Source organism: Giraffa tippelskirchi, chromosome 10, assembly GCF_054371585.1.
Source record: "Giraffa tippelskirchi isolate mGirTip1 chromosome 10, T2T-mGirTip1v1.2.pri, whole genome shotgun sequence".
Classification (NCBI taxonomy): Eukaryota; Metazoa; Chordata; class Mammalia; order Artiodactyla; family Giraffidae; genus Giraffa; species Giraffa tippelskirchi.
This window is the reverse complement of record NC_137284.1, coordinates 98,284,275-98,308,923: the sequence shown is the minus strand read 5'-3', so window position 1 is coordinate 98,308,923 and position 24,649 is coordinate 98,284,275. Positions and strand designations below refer to the sequence as shown.

Genomic DNA, 24,649 nt, shown 5'->3' with positions numbered 1-24,649 from the left:
CTTACTAAATTAAAAGAATTCAGAATATTTAGCAATTTCTCAGAAAACTTTCTACTTTTTCTCCCATAATGATCTAAAGTAAATAATCAAAGGAAATCAAAACTTCTACAAACTTATAATACAAAAATATAAGAAATAATCTACAGTTACATGCATAGATTGACAAAACACTTGGTATCTTTGTGCATCATATGTCAATAATTCCATTTCATTTAAAATAATACAGGGAGGATAAACCTTTCCCACAGCCTCAAACATCAACCATTCAAATAGAAATACACATACCTGCCCACACCAACCAAATTCCAGCATTGTAGAGTTGGAGAATATAAGGTTCTCAAGATCCTGAATATGTCTGTAAAAGCTGTTGATTCATTTAGAAGGAATCTGTTATTTTCCCTCCTCAAAGTGTGGTTACCAACTACAACTTCTTAGACATCAACACTGCCACAATCTAAGCTTTGTTGTAATGTTGTACTCTTACAGCTAAAAACCTGTTGATAATGAACCTGAACCCATTATTTTGAGTCAATGAATTGAAAGAAATAGGGCAAAGAATGAAAGCCACAGGGCCAATTATGAGCATTCTTTGATGTATTACTTGCTAGCACCCACCATATCACTTTGTGTCTTTGTCTTGATCCCCTCTGTTACTCATTAATTATTCTGGAAGGGTTAAAGTTCAGAGAGCTAATTGCACAAACCGTCTTTCTTGGTAGGGATTCTCCCTACTCTGACACTTTCCCCAACTGTGCCCAGCCACCTTGTATTATGCCAATTAACCCAATTCTTGGCATTTTTGCTTGGACTTCCAGCATCTTTTTGAGCTTTGCCTAAAATATTTTTGTTGAGTTACCTACAAAATAAATAAAACTTTAAAATTTGATTAAAAGTTAATTCATGATGTCATCTTTCATAAACTTCCAATGATACAATTACGTTTTCTTCTGTACTAATTGTCATAAACACATTATTTGTAACAAAAATATTTTCACAAATTGCTGAACATTTAGCAATTTTAAATTATTCATTCTACCTTCTTACACTGAGTCACAGCCCATTCTAATAAAAATGACTTTTTGCACATTTGTCAACCAAGATCTGAATGAGATTTAGTTTTTATACATCATATTGAGGTTTCTATATGGCTCAGCAGGTAAAACAAATGCCTGCAATGCAGGAGACACAGGAGATGTGCATTCAATCTCTGGATCAGGAATATGGAGTAGGAAATAGCAACTCATTCCAGTATTCTTGCCTGGAAAGTCACATGGAGAGTGGCACCTGGCAGGCTACAGTCCATAGAATTGCAAAAGAGTCAGACATGACTTAGTAACTAAACAACAGCAACATAATATATGAACTAATCCCAATATTATCAGGATATTTAAAGAAATCACCTGTGGTAAGTTACATAGTTTCTATAAATTTTTAATGTTTGACCATTATCATAATTCTGAAATATAATTCCAAAAGTAAGTAATCCTGTCTTGTAATGCTTCCTGAGTTTGCCTTATATGTGTTTATATTTTTTCAAAATCTTCAAGAATTCATTGCATTTCATGTTATCAATTTCAGTAAGTATCTGGCAACTGTTTGAAGGCATCTGTTTCAGAGTTATGCATTAATTGAAAGAAAGAAAGTTAAGAAAGTGTTAGTTGCTCAGCTGCGTCTGGCTCTTTGCGACCCCATGAACTGTAGCCGGCCAGACTCCTCTGTCCATGGAATTCTCCAGGCAAGAATAATGGAGTAGATTGCCATTCCCTTCTCCAGGGCATCTTCCTGATCCAGGGACCGAACCCATGTCTCCTGTATTGCAAGTGAATTATTTACCATCTGAGACATCAGGGAAGCTCATTAATTAAGTACTCTATTTTCAGTTATTGCAGTTGTTTTCATTGAATAGGAGCTACTACATATCCAGCATTTGTTGGCTTCTATGGACAAAGGGTGAAAGAGTTTAAAAGAGTCTTTACTCTCACAGAACTTTAGGTTAATGGAGCTGTCAAAATTTCAACAGATAAACAAATGCTAACATAAATACTAACAAACAAACTCCCTTGAAGAAGGAGGCCCATTAGCAAACAGAACCACTAACATGGGGAATGAAAAGGAGCCAGGCATGCAAAAGCAGGACAGATGAAACAGCATATGAAAAAGCTCCCCATTAGAGGCAAGCAAGCTGACTTTGAAAAACTGTTAAGTCAGTTTGCAGTATAGTGAGGGAAAGAATGACTGAAGACTAGATGAGGAAAATAGGAACCAGATCATGGTGGGTGTTTTAGACTATGATACAAATTTATTTTATTTAAGGAACATGCCTATGATGCAATTATTTTTACACTATTGAGAAGAATACATCAAAGCATTTTTTAAACTAAAAGAGAAGGGAAGCCAGAGATCAGCTTTTAAATAGAAGTTTCATAAATCTTTTAATTACTGTTGTAGTAGAGAGCATTCTTTGCACATACACATAAAACTTCCTTGATTCTACTTTATAGAACCAATTTGACCACATAGATTCTATTTGTTAATCTCCATTAAACAGATGATAGATAGAATCCTACAGTCCACAAAGCAACTGTGTCAAAAGAACAGGCCAATAACTTCTTGGCTTAAATAAAATATGTTTAAAAGCCCAAAGTATATAATTGTTGAATACATTTTTTAAGTTGGTTTATAGATTTTATTAAATGTCAGAAGAATAAAATAAGCCCAAGATGAAGCCAAAATGAAATGATTAGTGCCAGTAAAGTTATACCAATCATTCATTCAAAGTTACATAGATGTCACCTTTAACTACAACCCTGTATTAAATGTGTTTGGTTAGTTCATTCACAGTGCTATCAATGACAGAACTTTTCAGATTGACCTTTTGATAAAGCTAACACAAAAATAATCAACCATGACTCCAAAGTTATTAAATGTATCCTTTTAACCTCTCTTTCATAAGATGCTCTAACATTAACACTAGAATGGCAAAAATAGTTCCATGAATTAATTGACTCTTACATAACATCTGTAAAAATACATTTTTCAGGACATGTGGCTTGCCTATTTCTCATTTTTAGAATGCCAAGTATTCTCTTTTAAATTTAACTTCTTTCACTCATGATTAATTAAGATATTAAGCCATTCTTCTTAATATTAATGAAAGGTAAATGATAGTTTTAAAATGTAGTTTCATTCTAATGATTTCATCTCTTAACTCAAAGTTCCATACTTGAAGTAAAGAGATGTGCTCTAGATTGATGTTAGCACTCCCCTCCCCAACTCCCTTTTGCCCCCTGCAGAATTCAAAGAACTTATTTGCTTCATTCCAAACCCCTTCATCTCCCCTGGCCCAGTTTGTCAAACTAAATATTTCTCTCTCTTTATTTCTGGCTAGTCATGTTATAGGTGCTATCCTAAAATAGTGAGGCTACATTTAGGACCAAGGAAATTGATAAAAGACCAACTCCAAATGACCATTCAATTGTTGTTGTCCTCATTTTTTAAGATCCTGAATGTTTCTTTTATGATTACCCTCTCCACTGTTTCCCAAGTTATAATCTTATAACACACAATAAATTCACTGTCCTGCAATGAATTGCTAACAAATGCAGGGTGACGATATCAATATTTCAAAAAAGATGGATTTTATCTTTAGGGATAAGATTCCAGAAGAATAATTCAGCATTCTACAGGAAAAAGAGAAAGCAGAATGTTCTGTCAACTCATGATTTTAAACTTCCCTTCTCTATTTATAAGCTACTAGTAAACTGCTTGCACTGAAATAGATTGGAAACTATATAATTAGGTAACTTCTGCCTCCACATTTGCTTCCTAATATCTTACAAGATATTGTTCTGACATATTCCCTCCTGGATGTATGAGTGAGATAGTTCTGAATCAGCCAAATGCATAAAAAGAAGTGAAATGACATCCTTACTGCAGCAGCAATAATATTTGAGTTATTTTCCATTGGTAATTTTATTATCTATATGACTTAATCTGCCACTATTTAAACCATTACTGGAAATTTTACGGCAAAACTCTTTGGTACACGATCCGCAATTAGTCAGAGGTCAAAGAAGAGAAGGCATCTCAGTTAATGTTAAAAACTTCCATACCTCCAACTCAAACCTTTGGGTCCTGAATTTTGTACCAATAAAATTATCTTTAAAATACATTTTTTCAGCATAAGCTATATTTAAAATGGTATTTAAACATTGTACCAAATCATTTCATATGGTAATTTTAAATTATTAAAATACATTAAATTATTTCTCTTTTAAGGGACAATTTGAGATAAAAATTAAAAAATAAAAATCACTGCACGTTAATATTAGGGCCCTCCAAAACAAGTACCCTCTCCAGATAGAATGTCTAGAACATTAAAATATACTGACTAGTATTGCCTGTGATAATATCTTACTCTTCATATCTAAACTGAAATTGTGTACAATAAAAGACCATAATTTTATATTCCTTCACTATTTTTTCAACGTACATAGGGTTTTGATCCATGAGCTGTAAGACTGCTTACAAACTGAACTTCAATTATTATATGTCCTTTTCCATGGATTCTATAGTCAGCAACTTTAGACTGCTACATTCCACTGTCGTTTTTCTTAACAGCACTCTCTCCAATCTAGTAATGTTTTCAGGGGTGAATGAAGTAGAAAGTACCTTTGAGAACATTTTAAGTTACTTCCCAATGAGAGAAAGAAAAACATATTTTTCAATTATTCGTGGAAAAGGAAAATTTTCCAAACTGCAATTAAGTGCTTCCAGTAACAAAGATACCAAACCCATTCTGCTGTTGGATCAATCTAATAGTTTAAGTGTTTATGTTTAATCTTAAACTGCAAATCAGCACATTCTAACATGTTAACATGGTCATAAACATACTAATTTCTGTTTCTTATTCTTCATTCGGATGAATGTGAAAGATTATTTTCTCCATACACCAATATTTCAAAAAATACTTGCTATCACATCAATTCAATCTTAAATTTGATCTCTGAGATACAGCACTTATTCCTTCATGATTCTTTGCACGACTTTATTGTCAAGTTCTTCATGATTTTTCTCACCTCAGAACTTTTGTACCTGCTGTTCCCTCTGCCAGGAGCACTATTTCCTCACCTCCTTCTGTTCCAGGCCACCTCCCTTTCATTCACCAGATTTTAATCTAGGGATAAATTTCTTTGGGATGCTGTCTCTCCTATTCTCAACTGGACTGGATAACCACTCTCACCTTCACCCATAATATTACTATAGAACTGTGTGCTGACCCATTATGGAACTTTTCATACTGTCCTGTAATTCTCCTGTTTTCCTCTATTTTCCAAATAGACAGCCAGCTCTCTGGTGAAAGCAACTGCCTTAATCACTGATACATCTCCAAAACTGAGCACATGGTAGAAATCAATTAAACATTTGTGAAATAACTGGAAAACTAACTAATGAGGTGGAATAGTGAACATGTGTTCCTCAGCTTCTTTGTACATAAAGTGAAATCAGACCAGTATCCATTTACTGAGATTGTTGAAAAGATCAAGTAGGTCACTATATAAAAAAATCTTAGAAAAGTCCCTAGTACTTAGGAAAGTTTTGATAAATGGTTATTTTTTGTGTGTGTGGTCAACTAAAACCCCTTTCTTTTTCACATAATATCAAACCATGAATAAACAATTTTGTACTTTTAGTGCTGATTTTTTAAAAATAAGTGAAAAGCTTAACATTTATGTTAGTTACTTGTCATCTTACCCAATTGTTTGAGGTAATTGAAATATGTATGTGTTTAGTATTTTCACTTAAAATATGAATAAAGAAACATATATGTGTGTGTGTGTGTGTGTGTGTGTGTATGTACATATAATATGTGTGTGCATGCATGCTAAATCACTTCAGTCATGTCCAACTCTGCAACCCTGAGGACGGTAGCCTGCCAGGCTCCTCTGTCCATGGGATTCTCCAGGCAAGAATACTGCAGTATATTGCCATGCCTTCCTCCAGGAGATCTTTCAGACTCAGGGGTTGAACACACATCTCTTATATTCTCAGGCACTGGCAGGTGGTTCTTTCCCACTAGTGCCACCTGGGAAGTCCATATATACTATATAATATATGTATATTTGTATGTTTTATATATATATACATATATATGTATATATATATACTTAGAAACAAAGACAGAGAGATGGAAGTGAGAAGAGAAGGAGAAAATGGGACAGGTAAAGAGGGAAATTTATTAGTTAAGTATAAGGATTTTGGACCTAATCAACCACAGGTTCAAGTCTCAGTTCTTGCACCCAATGACTGTACAAACTTGGAAAAGTTGTTTGCTTGCTTCCATTATTAATCTCTTTGTTGTAGATGTTTAACCAACTATAAATTTACCACAGGGCAGTGAATTATCACCAGATCAATATTTCATTACTATTTTGGCATGCATTTGCTTAAATGTATAGTAACTAGAAACAATCTCTATCCTCTGAACCTACGATTACTCTATAGAATTTATCACAGAGAAACCTGAAGTATATTTGATGACTAGTTAGTGTCATACCTGGTCATGAAAATATGGCATATAAAAAGTAGTAAAGCAGTAACATTGGGAAGGTGAGAAATGGACAGATTATTTAAGGCCTACAATACAAGGATGAAAAATATTTGGGAGAGTAGCCAATGAAAGTTTTTAGTGGAAGATTGATACAACTGGACCTTTACTTCACGAATGTAATGTGTCACAGTATAAAAGATTATGGGAGAGGGTGGACTCTTAAGCAAGGAGGCCATTTAAAAGTTTTTGTAGTGGTCTGAGCAAGAGATGAGCCAAAAGTGTTTACTGAACCTCCATCAGGTACAAATCACAAACATTGACATATAACGTTTAAATATACCTTAGCCTTACAGGTTAAAAAACAAATCAAGTAAACTGAGGAATATAGATTATATATATACATTTTCAAAACTCTAATAGAAGGCAGCTATGGCTATTCGTAAAATAGAAATTCAAATGATGATTTAGGAGAAGAGATATTAATTCCCACTGAGGGTGAAAAAGACTAAGGAAAATATCTCTGAAGAAGGATTATTAAGGCTGGGTCTTGAGATAGGTGGATATCAACCACTAGCTATAGTAGAAGGATGCACACAAATAAGAAGCTGATTTTAAAACAAAGAAGGTAAGTCCTTCTCTCTGTTCTACTAATCGGTATCTCTGGATATTTCAAGGAATATCCACTTTAAGGTTTGGATCACATAAATCCAGTCTTCTGGGAAGAAGGCCCTAACCTCAGAGATCAGCACACTTCTCCCAGATATCAAGGATGTGGGTCTTCAATGTAAGGTCTTAACACTGGGGTGGTAGCAGAGAGCACTAGAATTCTTACTCTTATTTTTGTTGTTGTTCTCAAAGATAAAAATATAAAACTATTTTTATTTGAAACTATATTAGTACGATATTATCAGTATACATTTTTAAGTGTAATAATAACTTACATATGCTCAAAAATGTTTTACCAATAGTCATGCAATGTTAAAAGATCAGAGGTTATTCTAGAGATTTGAACTGTGTACTTTAAAGAGAATACACAGAAAATACTCTTTTTTCCAAGACTTCATGCATAAAAAATCCTCTAGGAAAATTCATTATACAGATCAGAATTGTGTGAAGAATATTGAATAAAACAGTGGGAGATAGTCGTATCATGAAAAATGGTCTTTATAAAATCTTAGTTTAGACTATACAAAGCTTCCAGTTATTATAAATCCTATTAAATGATGTAAGATCCTAAATAAAAAATACTGTGCAAATGGTGAAATAAATTATCAGTCCTGCCTGTCACATAAAAGTTTGGGATTGCATTTCTTCCCCGCTAATTTTTCTCTCAGTTAAGTCATCACTAACAGGAGATTTTTAACATAAAACAATTTATAAATATTTGTAATTTCTGCCTTTAGAAAATCAGTACTATTTACATACAAAATCTTTCCATGGAAGCATAAGAATAGAGACTCAAGATCCTATATAAACAAATATTTGACTTTCAAACTGATGTCAACTTTGACTGAGTTGCATTCTAAATGAAGAAACACCTTCAATATGAATTTTTTTAATGAAAGTAAAAATAAACAAGAACACTAATCCTTTAGCCCAATACACAAAATTATCCAAGACTGAAAATGCATTTTGTTCTAAACTGCTCTTTTTATAAACATGTCAATTTTGCTGTATGGAAAAAAATTATCCAGTTGCACATTCCATTGAAAAAAGAATTTCATAACTTTACTAAAAAAAAAAAAAAAAAGCAACAGGACACGTATATATCCATCCCCTTTAACCATTAAGCTAAACTGGCCCAAATGAATTTCTGAAACAAAATAGCTTCTAGGCTAGAATCTTGATGCCAGCTTTAGCCTGGAGCAAATTTTTACACTGACAGTGTTTGCTCTGGAAAGTGGTGTTTTAATGGAAACACTGTCAGACCTTTGTCTCCAGTAGAGCTACTGGACCCATAAAGATATAATTTAACTTCCAAACACTGAGGCCTTTTTTACGTACTAATTGTCCTTTTGGAAACCAGACCTCATCCCAGTGTCTCCAATGAATTGCCCTGTGAACTCAGAAAGCGCTCTTTCACATTGCCCTGGGTTCAAGTGGAAAGAATAAATGGCAGAAGTTAGTCGTTACTATTTGGTTCTTATACAATATTTTTCTTCCTTTAATACTAGTTACAACTTGAACTTCACCTAACTGACAAAGCCTGTAGAATCCATTCAATTAGCTTTAATAGGATTAAAACACTGCCTTGGAACTGCAGATTTTAATAGACAAGAATCTTGGCAAATACATCTTTCATATATCCCGTGAATTCTAAAATAAATATGCTACCTGAAGCAAAATAAGCATAATCAGATATTTCAGCATTTTGCTTTTTAGCTAAAGTATTTTTTCCCATTATTAAAATTTTAAAACAAAGTTTAAAAAGAAAGCTTGATGTGTCTGTGTGTAAGTTTTGCTCAATATGACTCTTGCTTGGTAGTGTTCTTTTGACTTAAAATCAGAGACATGGCTAAAGGAGAGACTCACCACATTAATAATTTTAATTAATTTGAATTGAGTAGTCTCCACCAAGTAAACAAGACATATTTTCCTGATGGTCACTACTGCTCTCTTTACCCATATTTTTTTAATGTAAAAAATATAGGTCACTTGAATAGTCACTGAATAAATGCCAAATTGGATCTCTAATCCTTATCCAAAAATATATTGCAAAGTGAATATGATCAACATTAGATAACTAGCCAACTTCCCATAGATTCTACAAGTAGAAAGCAAATTAAATTAAGAAACAGTCCCACCAAAAGCCCTTTCAGCAATTTAAGCCAGTCCTGAGCAAGAACAGATTAACCATTCTTAACATAGGTGAAAGAATTTGCATCCCTTTCATTGGTTCATTTATTCAACCAATTAACATTTACTGAGTACCTATTGAGTTAATATATCAGAAAATGAATACTGTGAAGTTTCAAAGAAAGCAGTAGACTTGGATCTTTTCCTCAAAGTAAACTTTCCTAGTAAGAGCCAATATATGACAGCCATGAAGCCATGGTTAAGAGGACATGTGCACTCTGTAGTGTGGTCTTTAGAAAGCACAGGCTTAAAAAATAGAAAGTGAGAGAACAATCTACAGCTACAGTTTACACAAGAGACCTCATTTTTGTTTCTTAAAGCAAAATTTCTCAAGGACACACGTGTGAGGAAGAGAGATCCTGAAGGCACAAGGTGATAAAATAAGCAAAAATGGGCACTAGCAAGAAAAATAAAGAATGTGGAATCGGATACTTTGAATTCTAAAGATTAAATTTACCTAATCTACAATTTAACACATGACTTATCCTGCTACATGGTTTTAGAGCCATTTTGCTTTTTTTTTTTTTTTTTTTTTCTGTTTAGTTTTATCACTTTGTCCTGTTGCTCAGCCTGCTAGGCTCCTCTGTCCTTGGAATTCTCCAGGCAAGAATACAGGGTTGTCATTCCCTTCTCCAGGGGATCTTCCTGACATCTATTTAAAAAAGAAATTCTACCTTTTTTCTAACTATTATAACTTCATTGATTTCTGAAGTTTTAATAGTGAAACAATATTTAAGCAGATGTTAGGAAAATACAAGCGTAGGTAGATATAAATTAGGAAGAATACAAGCTCTAAGTTTGCTATAGACATAGCCCCAACCAGAAAAAGGTGAATATCAGAAATTTAGCTATGTTCACTTAAGATACCAGATTTTTCAAGATAGTTGCAAAACATAGGGTTTTGTTGTTGTTTTGTTTCATTTTCCTTTTTCCCCCAAACTGTACAAGTTGACATTTATTGTAAAAGTGAGGTAAGTTTACAAAGACAAATACCACAAGAGGTATTTAAAAGGATAAAGAACACATTTTAAAACTGCTGAGATAGTTTGGAGATCAACAAAATAATATATGAAGTAGTTTTACATTAAGGAGGTAAAAAGGAACAAATTATCTTGATTCCTGACTATGAGATTATAAATACTACAGAGAATTTGCCACAACATCTGGTAACCTGGACAATTTTATAAAAATCAGAATTAGTTTGAAGTCAGATGGCCAAGACCAACTGCTGTTAATGTGATTACTTTTTTTTTCTCATTATGTCTAGGACTAGCCTAGATTTCAGGTTTTAGCTTCCCATAAGCACTACCATGTAATGACAAATGTATTTTAAATTTAAAAATCAGAATACTTTTTTGTTGGAATGTAGTAGCTTTACAGATTACCAAACTTATGGATGGTTTTTCTCTACTCTTATTTTTTATTCAGTGGTCAATTTACTGTTCATTATTATACTAACACCAGTATTATAGAATGAGCTCACCACATCTAACCTTTATGCTGTAAATTGAAGTTAAATTGCTAACTCCCATCAGATGCTAATTAAACTGACTATCACTGATTTTATGTAGCACATTGTGCTTTAAATATATATGCCTGGGATACCTAGCAGATGAATTGCTACTTAAAGTTACTAATAATGAGGCTGTTGGTAATTTTTTTTTCAACTTTAATTAACAGGTGTAATACCCACTTGCAAAGATATCATTAAATTGTATCCAAGATTTATAGAATTTATTATACAAAGTTGGTTACTTAATATTCCTTTTAAAGGTTGACCTTTTCAAAATACAGTTTAATATTTAACTGTAAAACCACTGAATTTTCAAAACTTTGTTGCCTTAGCTCACCTCAAAACCTATTTATTTCTGTGAAATATTTCTGTTTCATTGAAATGAAAAAATATTTCACTAATGCCACTACACCAACTGCAAAAACAAAACAAAAACAAGTGCCTAACTTCTGGTTTTTAGTCCAAATATAAGAAGCTTAGAAGTAGCCATTCCATCCTAAAAATAAGTAAAAAGCTGAACAAATTAAAAAATCAATAATTCTTCTTAGATATGTTTAAAACATGAAGTCACAGGAAAACTCTTGCCTGCCACCCAAAGTGGAGGGATAGATAAGCAGAATACAAAGAATCACAACTTACTCAAGCAGATATCCATAAGCAGAAACCTCCTTGGGCTCCAAAAGCATAGTAGGAAAAACCTGAACTGTAAATGATGAATTACTGGAAGCTCAGGGAGTACAGGACTGTGGTTAAAAGCTCTAAGGGTACCCAGACATAAAGGGATTTCCCACTTTCATGAATTTTATCTCTAGGAGTTCTACCAGGTTCTCACAGTGAATAATCAGAGACAAATTCCCTCCTGCTTCTGGCCAAGGGAAGGGGATAGTAGCAATTTTAAAATAAGCTAGAGCATTCTATTATTCTTAATAAGACCTCCCCTCACAAGAGACTACTTTACCAGATCTTAACCTACTGGAGAGAAGTAAACATACAACTTCAGCCTCACCTACCCATCCTGTCCCACCAGGGTATGTGAAAGCGGAGATTAAGAATGTGTGAAGTGCAATACAGAGATTTAGGTTCACCAAAAGACTGGGACCTAATCACAGACTTTAAAATGTTTCCCTTACTCCCACAGCTTACCACTATATTGCTGAAGACATTTTTATAGAAGATTCTCTCATGCAATATATAATGTCCACTTTAAAACAAAAACAAAACATTAAAAATGTGAAAAACACAGTTTGAGGAGATTAAATGTGTCAGATCTACAATAAAATATGGTAGGGATTTGTTATATAAAGCCAAGAAATTAAAAAAAAAAAACTGTGATTAACATATTAAGAGCTTTAGTAGAAAAAGTAGGCAACAAGTAAGAACAGGTAGATAATATAAACAGAGAGGTGGAAATGCTAAAAAAGAATAAAAAGGAAATTTTAAAATCAAAAACTGTATCAAAAATAAAGAAAGCCATTGACAGAATCATTACCATACTAGACATAACTTAGGAAGGAATCTCTGCATTTAAGGGTACGACCATGGAAACTTCCAAAGTTGAAAAGGAAAGCAGACAAAGGCTGAAAAACGAGAACAGAATATTCAAGAATTATGGGACAACTACAAAAGGTATAACGTACATGGTAATGGGAATGCCAGGAGAATGAAGAGAAGAGGAACAGAAGAAATATTTGCAGCAATAATGACCAAGAAGTTCCCAAAGTTAGATACCAAAATATATATCCAGGAAGCTTACAGAATATCAAGCAGGATAAATGCTTAAAAGACTATACGTAGGCATACCATGTTTAAACTTTGGAAAATCAAAGACAAAGAAAAAATCTTAAAAGAAGTCATAGGATAGAAAAACCTTACCTACAACAGAGCAAAATAAGATTAACATCAACTTCTCTTTAGAAAACATGCAAGCAAAAAATAGTGAAACATTCAAAGTGTTGAGAGGCAAAAAAAAAAACCCCACCAACCCAGAATCCTATATCCTGTGAAACTATCCTTTAAAGTGAAGACAAAATAAAGATTTTCTCAGACAAGCAAATATTGAGAAAATTTGTTGCCAGTAGACCTACCTTGCAAGAAATGTTAAAAGAAGTTCTTAAGAGAGAAGAAAACTGACATAGGTCACAGACTCAGATCTATATAAAGAATGAGCATCAGAGAATAACTAAGTGAAGGTAAAATAAATCTCTTGCTTTTCTTATTCTTAATCGATCTAACAGAAAACAGTTTATTCAAAATAATAATAACAACAACAATGTTTTATAAATTTTGTATATTTGTGTGCATGTTTATGTGTAAGAAACTCCCTGGTGGCTCAGATGGTAAAGCGTCTGCCTACAATGTGGGAGACCTGCGTTCGATCCCTGGGTTGGGAAGATCCACCATTCCAGTATTCTTGCCTGGAAAATCCCGTGGATGGAGGAGCCTGGTAGGCTACAGTCCATGGGGTCACAGAGAGTCAGACACAACTGAGTGACTTCACTTTATGTGTAAGTGAAGTGGATGACAGCAAAGATATAAAGAACAACAAGAATGAGAACTATTTTGTTATTATAAGGTACTCGCACTACTGTGAAGTGATACAGTGTTATTTGAAAATGGGACTTGGATTACTTGTAAATGTATATTGCAAACTCTAGGTGAAACTTTAAAAAAATATTTTTAAGTACAATGAATATGCTTAAAAAGGAGATGAATTATAATCATATAAAATGCTCAGTGAAAACCACAAATGGTAGGAAAAGTGTGGAAGGGAAAAACAGAAACAAAGACCAGGACAACAAAGAGAAAACAGTAGCAAATATGGTAGATATTAATTCAACTATATCAACAATTACTTTGGCCAGCAATGGTTTATATCCATCAGTTAAAAGACAGAGATTGCCAAAGTGGATCAAAAACAAGACCCAACTATAAAATGTCTATAAGAAACTCACTTTAAATATAAATGTTATATAAATAATAATATTATATAAATATATAATAAATAAATTTATATTTATATAAATAAATATATAATATTATATATTTATATAATAAACATATATATTTCTTTACCACCTGAGCTTCCCCAGTGGCTCAGATGGTAAAGAATCTGCCTGCAATGCAGGAGACCCAGGTTCGATCCCCAGGTTGGGAAGATCCTCTGGAGAAGGGAATGGCAACCCACTCCAATATTCTTGCCTGGAGAATTCCATGGATAGAGGAGTCTGGTGGGCTACTGTCCATGGGGTCGCAAAGGGTCAGGCACAACTGAGTGGCTAACACTTTCACTTCACTTAACATACACCAAAAGTAAATCAATGATGAAAGATATACCATACTAACAGTAATCAATAGAAAGTGGGAGTAGCTATATTAATTTTCACCAGAGGTGTACAAAAAAGATCTTCATGACCCAGATAATCATGATAGTGTGATTACTCACCTAGAGCCAGACATCCTGGAATGTGAAGTCAAGTGGGCCTTAGGAAGCATCACTATGAACAAAGTTAGTGGAGGTGATGGAATTCCAGTTGAGCTATTTCAAATCCTGAAAGATGATGCTGTGAAAGTGCTGCACTCGATATGCCAGCAAATATGGGAAAATCAGCAGTGGCCACAGGAATGGAAAAGGTCACTTTTCATTCCAATCCTAAAGAAAGGCAATGCCAAAGAGTGCTCAAACTACCACACAATTGCACTCATCTCACACACTAGTGAAGTAATGCTTAAAATTCTCCAAGCCAGGCTTCAGCAATACGTGAACCGTGAACTTCCCGATGTTCAACCTGGTTTTAGAAAAGGCAGAGGAACCAGAGATCAAATTACCAACATCCGATGGATCATCGAAAAAGCAAGAGAGTACCAGAAAAACATGTATTTCTGCTTTATTGACTATGCCAAAGCCTTTGACTGTGTGGATCACAATAAACTGTGGAAAATTCTGAAAGAGATGAGAATACCAGACCACCTGACCTGCCTCTTGAGAAACCTGTATGCAGGTCTGGAAGCAACAGTTAGAACTGGACATGGAACAACAGACTGGTTCCAAATAGGAAAAGGAGTGCATCAAGGCTGTATATTGTCACCCTGCTTATTTAACTTATATGCAGAGTACATCATGAGAAACACTGGGCTGGAGGAAGCACAAGCTGGAATCAAGATTGCTGGGACAAATATCAATAACCTCAGATATGCAGATGACACCACCCTTATGGCAGAAAGTGAAGAAGAACTAAAGAGCCTCTTGATGAAAGTGAAAGAGGAGAGTGAAAAAGTTGGCTTAAAACTCAACATTCAGAAAACTAAGATCATGGCAACTGGTCCCATCACTTCATGGCAGATAGATGGGGAAACAGCGGAAACAGTGGCTGACTTTACTTTTTCTGGGCTCCAAAATCACTGCAGATGGTGATTGCAGCCATGAAATTAAAAGATGCTTATTCCTTGGAAGGAAAGTTATGACCAACCTAGACAGCATATTAAAAAGCAGAGACATTACTTTGCCAACAAAGGTCCGTTTAGTCAAGGCTATGGTTTTTCCAGTAGTCATTTATGGATGTGAGAGTTGGACCATAAAGAAAGCTGAGTGCCGAAGAACTGATGCTTTTGAACTGTGGTGTTGGAGAAGACTCTTGAGAGTCCCTTGGACTACAAGGAGATCCAACCAGCCCATCCTAAAGGAGATCATCCCTGGGTGTTCATTGGAAGGACTGATGTTGAAGCTGAAACTTCAATACTTTGGTCACCTGACGCGAAGAGCTGACTCATTGGAAAAGACCCTGATGCTGGGAAAGATTGAGGGCAGGAGGAGAAGGGGAAGACAGAGGATGAGATGACTAGACGGCATCTCCAACTTGATGGACATGGGTTTGGGTGGACTCAGGGAGTTGGTGATGGACAGGGAGGCCTGGTGTGCTGTGGTTCATGGGGTCGCAAAGAGTCGGACACGACTGAGCGAATGAACTGAACTGAACTGAAACTTCAGTCAAGGAAAGTTAACAGTGAAAAAGAGAGGTATTACACAATGAGAAGGAGTCAATTTTTCAAGAAGACATAGCAATCCTTAAAATAGAATACATGAGGCAAAAACTGATGAGTTTCAAGGAGTAACAGATGAATCCACTATTATAGTTGCAGATTTTAACATCCCATAATCAGAAGTGGAAAGATCCAGGCAGGCAGAAAATCACTAAGGACATAGTTGAACTCAATAATACTACCCATTGCCTGGATATAATGGACATCTGTAGGGTACCCCATCAACAATAGCAGAATGTTCATTTTTCTCAGGCTTACATGGAAAATTTACCAACATCTGGGCCATAAACACATCTTAACAAGTTTAACAGAATAGAAATCATACACTGTATTTCCTCAGATCACAGTGAATTTAAACTACAAATCAACAAAAGAAAGATAGTGTGAAATCCCAAAAAACTTGGAGATTAAGCAACATACTTCTAAATAATACATGAATCAAAGAGGAAAATTCAAGAACAAGTTAAAAAATATTTTAAGCTAAATGAAAACAAACATACAGTTTATCAAAATTTATGGGATGCCGTGAAAGCAGTGATATGCTATACTAAGTTGCTTCAGTTGTGTCCGACTCTTTGCAACCCCTTGGACTGCAGCCCACCAGGCTCTTCTGTCCATGGGATTCACCAGGGAAGAATACTGGAGTGGGTTGCCGTTTCCTTCTGCAAGCAGTGCTTAGAGTAAAATACATAGCATTGAATGAGGAGACTAAAAAAAATCTAAAATCAATAATCTAAGGAAAATTTGAAGAAGAAGAGCAAATTAAATCAAAAATAACCAAAAGAAAATATGTAATAAGTTAGAGCTGAAATCATTGAAATTGAGAATAGGAAATCAACAGAGGAAAAAAATCAATAAAAACAACAGCTGATTCTTTGAAGATATGAATAAAAGCAACAAGCTTTTGTGAGACAAAGAGAAAGACACAATTACCAATATCAAAAATGAGAGACATTACTAGAGAGCTGATAGACATAAAAAGACAATAAATACTATAAAAAACTCTATAAGCAAATTTGATAACCTAGATTAAATGGACTGATTACTTGAAAGACATAATTTGCAAAAACTCACATAAGAAGAAATAGACAATCTGAATAGACACATATCTATTAAATTAACTGAATTGATAATTAATAACCTTCCAAAATAGAAAGCATGAGGCCTAGATGTGCTCATTGGTAAATTCTACCAAATATTTAAGGAAGAAATTATACCAGTTCTCTACAATTTCATCCAGAAGACAGAAACAGAGATATTTCTTAACTCATTGTATAAGGATGGCATTACCTAGAGAAAGACAATTCAAGAAAAGAAAACTATAGACAAATATCTCTTATGAACATAAATGAAAAATTTTTCAACAAAATATTAGCAAATTAAATCCAACAGTGCATACAAATAATTATACTTTGTGACCAAGTGCAATTTAACCCATGTACACAAAGCTGGTTCAACATTTGAAAATCAATTAACATAGCCCATCATTTTAAAGCTGAAGAAGAAAAATCAGATAATAATATCAATGGGTGCAAAAAGGCATTTGACAAAATACAACACTCATTCATGATAAAAGTTTTAGCAAACTAAGAATAAAGAGGAATTTCCTTAACTTGATAAAAAAAAAATCTACACAAAATCTGCAGCTAATATCATACTTAATGGTGAGAAACTCAAAGCTTTCTCACTAAGATCATAAACAAACCAAGGGTTTTCCCTTTTACAAATGCTTTACAGCATCTTCCCAGATGTCCTAGAAAATGCAAGGGTCATATACCAATATGATATAATAAACCTACCTGAGGATCAAAATACATGAAATAAAAACTAACAGAACTGAAAAGAAGAGAAGACAAATCAATTTAACTAGTGATTTCAACATTCCATATCTGTTATAAAATTGAATTTGTGAATTAAAAACTTACAAAAAATAATCTCTAAACCCAGATAGTTTCAATAGAGAAATCCCCAAACAATAAGTAAGAACTGTGGCACAGTAGTAAAGAATCCACCTGCCAATCCAAAAGATACAGAAGACGAGGTTCGATCTCCAGGTCAGGAGGATTCCCTCGAGTAGAAAATGGCAACCCACTCCAGTATCCTTGACTGGGAAATCCCATGGACAGAGGAGACTAGTGGGCTATATAGTCCATGGTGTTGCAAAGAGTCAGACATGACTGAGCATTTATCACAGTACAACAACCAGCTACATAATCTCTTCTGGATAACAGATGAGAAAGTAATATTTTCAAATTCTTATAACGAAGTCAGTATTATCCTGATATCTAAGTCAGACAAAAACAATAGAGAAAGAAAGAGAGAGAGGAAGGAAAGAAGGAAGGAAGGCGAAATCCCGGGCTTAGCCATGTAGGGCTGGCCAATGAGACATCATGCAGAACAGAAGTATAAAATAACTTTCACATTAAGGCTGGCCCCGTCTCTTCCTACTTTAAGAACACTGCTAGGTATGAAGAAGCCAAGTTATCCTACTAAAGACAGCCAATACCAGTAACCAGACTTTTGAGTTAGGCTGTCTTGGACATCAATCCCCAGGATAGTCACCAGATACTATGCAAAATTAGCAGCAAAGGAATCACTAAAATGAACTGCCCATATTGCTGACCCAGAGAATCACAAAGAGGTAAAATAGTTGGTTTTGGCCACTAATATTCACAGAAGTAGGTATTGCAACATACAAAATTGATATTGCTTAATTATTACTAAATAATCAAATCATATTTAAACTTAAGTAAATGAGTTGATTTAATTACAAATTGAGTACTTTCGACTTTAATTTTGAAAACACTTCATAGTTATACAGTCTAACGTTTTTAAATTTGAAGTTGTTCATAGTGTTATGAGGATTACCAAAGACAGTAACAATATCAGTGTAGATGATTTGGGAAATTGAATTAAGTGTGAATTTATTCAGGACCCACCTTACATAATGTATTTTTAATTTGCCAGTACTGGCTTCAAATTCTGCCTGCTTTCTGTATATCAAATGGCTAAAGATCAATAAATTGGCAGAGTTTACTCAGAACCAATTAATTTAAGTTTTACCAATTATACCTTAATATAAGCATTCAAGTCTCAAAGCACTGTGGACTTCGACTGTCTTTCTTATCATCTTTTGAAATAGTTTAAAGAACAAGAACTAACTGCCAAACATGGAGGTCAACACTAAAAAGATTAAAATGTTCATCTGTCATTGTAATTGTGCCAAATAATGTTATTAAGAGTAATTTGTGGAATTTATTATTCAAGCAATTATTTAGGTCAATCTAGTAAGAATATTAATATGAAAAAAACCTCCTTTTCACCATCTTTGCTACAATAAACATTAAAATATGCCAATCTTCATGCTTTAGGGCATAATTTGGTTACCAGCTGGGGTCAGGAAGAAATTTTTCCCATAGTATAGTATTGCCAATTATCATAGGTGTAGAGAGAACAAGAGAAAGAGTCAGGGGGTTACATGACCCTCTAAAGCATCTGGTATTGGATGCTTTCTGAGTGAGAATTCAGGACAATATGAAACATGCAATTGTTCCTGTGTATGTCAATTCCGATATTCCTATGAGCTGCCAATATGACATTGCTGCCACAAGGGAGGGATTTCCTACAGAACAGATGTCACTTACAGTATTATGTGGGCTATCTATCTCAACAAATAATTGCTTGGCACTTCTGCCCTATGGCAAGGGTCTGAAAATATGTTAGGGTGGGAACACACCATACAAGCAGATGGGCATATATAAAAGCAAGAACAAGAGCATACTGGGTCTGAAATGCATGTGTAAAAGCCAGATGGGGATACTGAAACAGATGTCTTTCCTTATCTGCAGCCACTAAAGCCCAAGATCCAAATTTTCCAGCTATGAGTTATTTAGAAGTTCTATTCTAAAATTTCTTTAGATGAAATTGTGTTACATAAGACTTCAATTTATTGAAATCAAGAAACTTTGCCTTGTTGATATAAACTGCAATTTCCATTTGAAATGAATGCATTTTGCTCTAGTCCTTAAACTGATGTGCCAACACCAGTGACCCCTCCTTTCAGCCCTCCTCCCAAAAAAAGAGGAAAAAACTAAGCTGGGATAAGAGGAGGGACACAAAGACTGACAATGAATGACAAAGTACAATTGAGATGGGACTTGCCTGAGAGAGACAGTAAGAGAGGGAAAAAAGTTCTTTTAAAATATCAATAAGAGAATCAAAGAAATCAAGATCTTTTTTCTGATAAAAGGGGAAAAGTTAATAACAGTGAAGAAAGAAGGCAATTGCAGTATGCTCCAACTGTAATGGAAGAAAAGAAGATGAAGGTAGAATCAGAAAGTAACCATTTTAAATAAATTTAACATATATGTAGCATTCACATTTCAAGGATTAAAGTTTTAAAATTATTTAAACTATTTGCCTCAATAGCAGACCTAATTGACTATCTAAATGATTGGTTGGAGAAAGAGGAGACATGTTTTTGTTCACAAGAACCAGAAAAGGAATTTTTACTTTTAAAATAGCATTGACTCCAGGAAAAAAAGGGGCTTCCCTGATGGCTCAGAGATAAAGAATCTGCCTGATATGCAGGAGACCCTAGTTTGAGCTTGGGGCTGGAGTGAGGAACCATAAAAAATATAATATAAATTATTAACAGGAATCAAGTGAAATCTCAGAATTACAAAATGCTTCAGGATGTTACAGATATATTTCTATGAGTATAATTAGACACAAGTAATAAGTACTTAGAAAACTTGGGGACAGACATAATTTGGCCATTCAATATTGTCTGAAAATTATGAGTAAACAAAACATTTGTTCATGTGTTAGAGCAGATCCAAAGGTGATTCTTAAAGAAAACTCTAAGGTTTGCTTGCTGGTATCCCTCTGTATGTAATTTAACCTTTAGAAATATAATTTTTGTCATATTAATCCTACCATGTTCATCTGTTTTCAAAGTTTAATAATCCATCCGCAATTGTCTATATTGAAAAACAGGATACAAAGTCCTTATTTGAGACTATAATCTCAAAATTTTATTTTAGCTATAGTCCAGTTGACAATAATGTAGAGGAATGTAGGGGAAATTGCCTAAGGATCAACCATACACTCTTCTGAGGACTCAAAGCCAGAAAGGTAAGGGTAATAAAGATATGCCGTCACCTCCAGGCCACTTAAAAGAGTTTAGATTTTATCTTAAAAAGAATGAGAAGTCACTGAAAAGCTTTCGTTGGGCATGTGCTTGGGAGAAGGGTACCACAGTCACACCATGATAAATCCCTGGGAATACACGGTGGGGAAAGATTGAGGAGTAACATGACAGGAAGCAAGGACACCAATGTGGAGAACTGTAGTAACATAGATGAGAAATGATGATGACCTTACTAGGATTGTGGCTGCAGCAATAGAGGAGTGGAGTGGTTTGAAAACTATTTATGAGGGAGACTCAACAGTATAAGGAAGACTCAAGCAGTAATTTGCAATAACAGAGATGAAAAAGAGAGAGGATGGAAGGATGATCTCTGTTTAAGTCTTGAGCAAGGGCATGGAAAAGTATTCCAGTTATGAAATACAAAATTCTGAAGATGGAGCAGGGTCTTTGTTTTGGGGGTTTTTTTGTGAATGCATTGGGAGAAGCTATTAATCCAGTTGGATTAAGTTTGAAGAGGTATCTAGATAAAAGCAGTTGGATATTTGGATGGGTAGCTCAGAGGAGGGCTGTAAACTGAAGACAAATATTTTTAGGTAAGCAGCATTTACTTTACTGAAACCATGGTAGCAGTTACATTTGCCTCAGGATGATGTGAAAAGACAGAAGCAAAGAATCTCAAAAACATTTTCAAGGGAAACAATTTATTAAACAAATATTTTGTAAGCACCTACTCTGTTCTAATCCCCAGAACTGCATCTATAACACAAATACGGCCCATTCACTCATGTAGCATACATTTTCAGGGATTGAGCCAATTAAACAGTAAATAAATAAGAGCGAAAATCTCCAACATGATAGATACTCTGAGGATTTGTATGGAAAATAAAACAGCACATGGTGATAACAAGTGCCTGAAAGATAGCAGAACACTTGAAAGGAGAGGTGAGAAGATGCAGCACACAAAGGAAAGCGGGAGAGAAGGGCCGGGGCCCCAGGGAAACGGGGCAGGAAAAGGAATAGGTCCTTTATGGACAGAGAGAAGCTGCTGCAATTCAGAAGCCAACCAAGATGCAGAAAACAGATAGGTTTCTCTCTAATAAAACTACCAGAAAGTAAAAAGTTTCTCTGCCCATACTGCTGCTTACACAGCATGCAATCAAACTGGACATGTCTCAATAAAGTTGTAGAAAAAAAGTGCCTTGACTCTAACTCTAGAAAGTTAAAAGGGAGCTAAGGAGGAATTAGGAACTGTTGAATCTAGTGAGCTAAAACAATTAACAAAACACCAAGATAAGACCTTTCCTTAATATAGTTATATATTAATATTAAAAGTGTAATTTGAAATGGAAATGCACACTATTCCTGCTTTTCTCAATTATTCCTGTTTGATATTTCACTCACAGGATTAGTTACCACATCTAGACACCATGATTTATCTATTGGAAGCTACTGAAATAATTAGCCTCTGTATATCTAGACTTACATATTTAAGAAGTAATTTTTAATGATGATAGCTGTGTTGCCACTAGAATTAGCAAAACAAATTTATAGGTTGAACACATATTATTTTAAAACTCTAACAAAATTTTTTGGTTAGTCCCCATGATGCAATCTCAAGTAGCTATGAGAAATTTGAAGATTCCTTGGAATTTGAAAACAGAATAATTTGAAATCATAGTAATTTATTAAAAGCATCAAAAGGAGACATACAAGGAGAAGTTGAAAATGGACAACAGCATTCACACTTATGGAGGAAGATTGTAAAGTTAAAGGTGACCTACCTTCTATGTTTCAAGATAAGTAAAAGGAAATTAGGCTAAACTTACAGGCCAAAGTGAATAAAAACATTAATATTATAACTTCTATATATGCCCCAATATATTACCCAAAATTCTCTCTGCTTCATTACCTAAAATCAAGAGAGGCCCTAAAAGGAAGATTAATAAGAATCATAGTGCCAGACTATCTTACACCTGAGGTCTCCAAGAGAACAAGTCTCCCATTCTTGTGCCCTTTGGCTTCAGTGAGCCATTCTCCTCTGTTAGTAAGCTTTTGAGCTATGAAGATATTTCACAGGGTATTAGATGCTACTAGTCTCAGGTATATACTAAGTGTTATTCAGAAAATACCATGGGGATTGGGTGTCTTCTTGAGACTTATGAAGTTGATCATAACTTGGATGAACTTAGTTAAGCCACAGCTACCATTTCAGTTCATCCATTACTCATAATCAGATAGTAGTAGCTCCTATTGCTCAGATCCAACCATTCATCCCTCACATTTAAACAAAAGGGAATTTTATGGAAAACACCTCCACACTCTGATCAAAAACATATTTTTATAAACAGTGTATCAGTTCAGTTTAGTTGGTCAATTGTGTCTGACTCTTTGCGACCCCATGGACTGCAGCACACCAGGCTTCTGTGTCTATCACCAACTCCCAGAGTTTGCTCAAACTCACTGTCCAGCTAAACAGTGTATAATTCTCACTTTGTGTTTTCAGCTCTTAAGCTTCTGTAATTTCTGTCCCTTTCATCAAAACTAGAGGCAGAGGGGCCTTTAGAGTATGTTAGGTATAATACACAGGCCACTTGATACAATTTCTTTTTTAAGTCTGAGTTTTATTAGGAAAAAAGAGAAGGATTTTAAGAAGTTTTTGAAATAGGTAACTTCAATAATTTCTTCAGCATAAATGTAAATGAAATCTATGTCTGGAGGAAATGACTAAATCCTACAGGTTATTTAACAAATTTAGGACATCCAAAGTAAAACTGGAGAAAATGATCTAAGCATGAAAGATTTAGCAACTGATTCTGTGATTGGATTTTTTGGTTTTTTTACTCTTTTCTTTTTTTCTCTAAGTTTTACCTCTGCATCAGAGTTAATATAGAGCTTCCCAAGTGGCGCTAGTGGTAAAGAATCTGCCTGTCAATTCAGGAGATACAAGAGATGTGTTTTCGATCCCTGGGTCAGGAAGACCCCCGGAGGAGGGCATGGCAACCCACTCCAATATTCTTGCCTGGGAAATCTCATCGACAGAAGACCTGGCAGGCTACAGTCTATGGTGTCTCAGAGTTGGACACAACTGAATACAGCACAGCACAGCCAACAGAATTAATATCTTTGATACACACCTCTTGTGGATTTTTCATTTTTTGTATCCCAGCTTCTTTCCCTGCAGCCCTCCTGCCCTATAACTCCAGAGAAAAGTAAAGATAAATGCCAACACTAGAAAAATGAAGACATAGGAAGTTCTTGGCAGATCAAGCTAGGAGAAGCAATATGTTTTCACCAAAAGAAAAAAAACATATATAGTAAGAGGACAAAAAGAGACAAGATGACAGATATGAGGGTCCTAATTCCATATTCTGGGACAAAACCGTTTTTGTGCATGCAGTGAAGAGTTAGAGAGAAGAAACACAAACGGGAGGGATTTTGCTCCATTTTCCATCGATGATAGTGTTAAGTCACCACAGACGATCAGAAATGATGACTTGAGAGAGCAGAAGATGGCGGAGGAATAGGACGGGGAGACCACTCT

The 24,649-nt window shown here is 34.8% G+C and overlaps 1 protein-coding gene across 8 annotated transcripts in view; it reads right to left on the bottom strand.

Annotated features, from left to right (window-relative positions):
- Positions 1–24,649, bottom strand: part of TFEC (transcription factor EC) — a 751,469-nt gene that overhangs the window by 138,974 nt on the left and 587,846 nt on the right. The window contains exon 1 of one of the 8 annotated variants that reach the window (XM_081537888.1): positions 286–358. The exons of the other annotated variants lie outside the window; for them this stretch is intronic. Coding sequence (XP_081394014.1) covers positions 286–312 — 27 coding nt within the window. The 5' untranslated portion in view covers positions 313–358. Of the gene's footprint in view, positions 1–285; positions 359–24,649 lie in introns of those variants that run through there. 8 annotated transcript variants of the gene reach the window in all.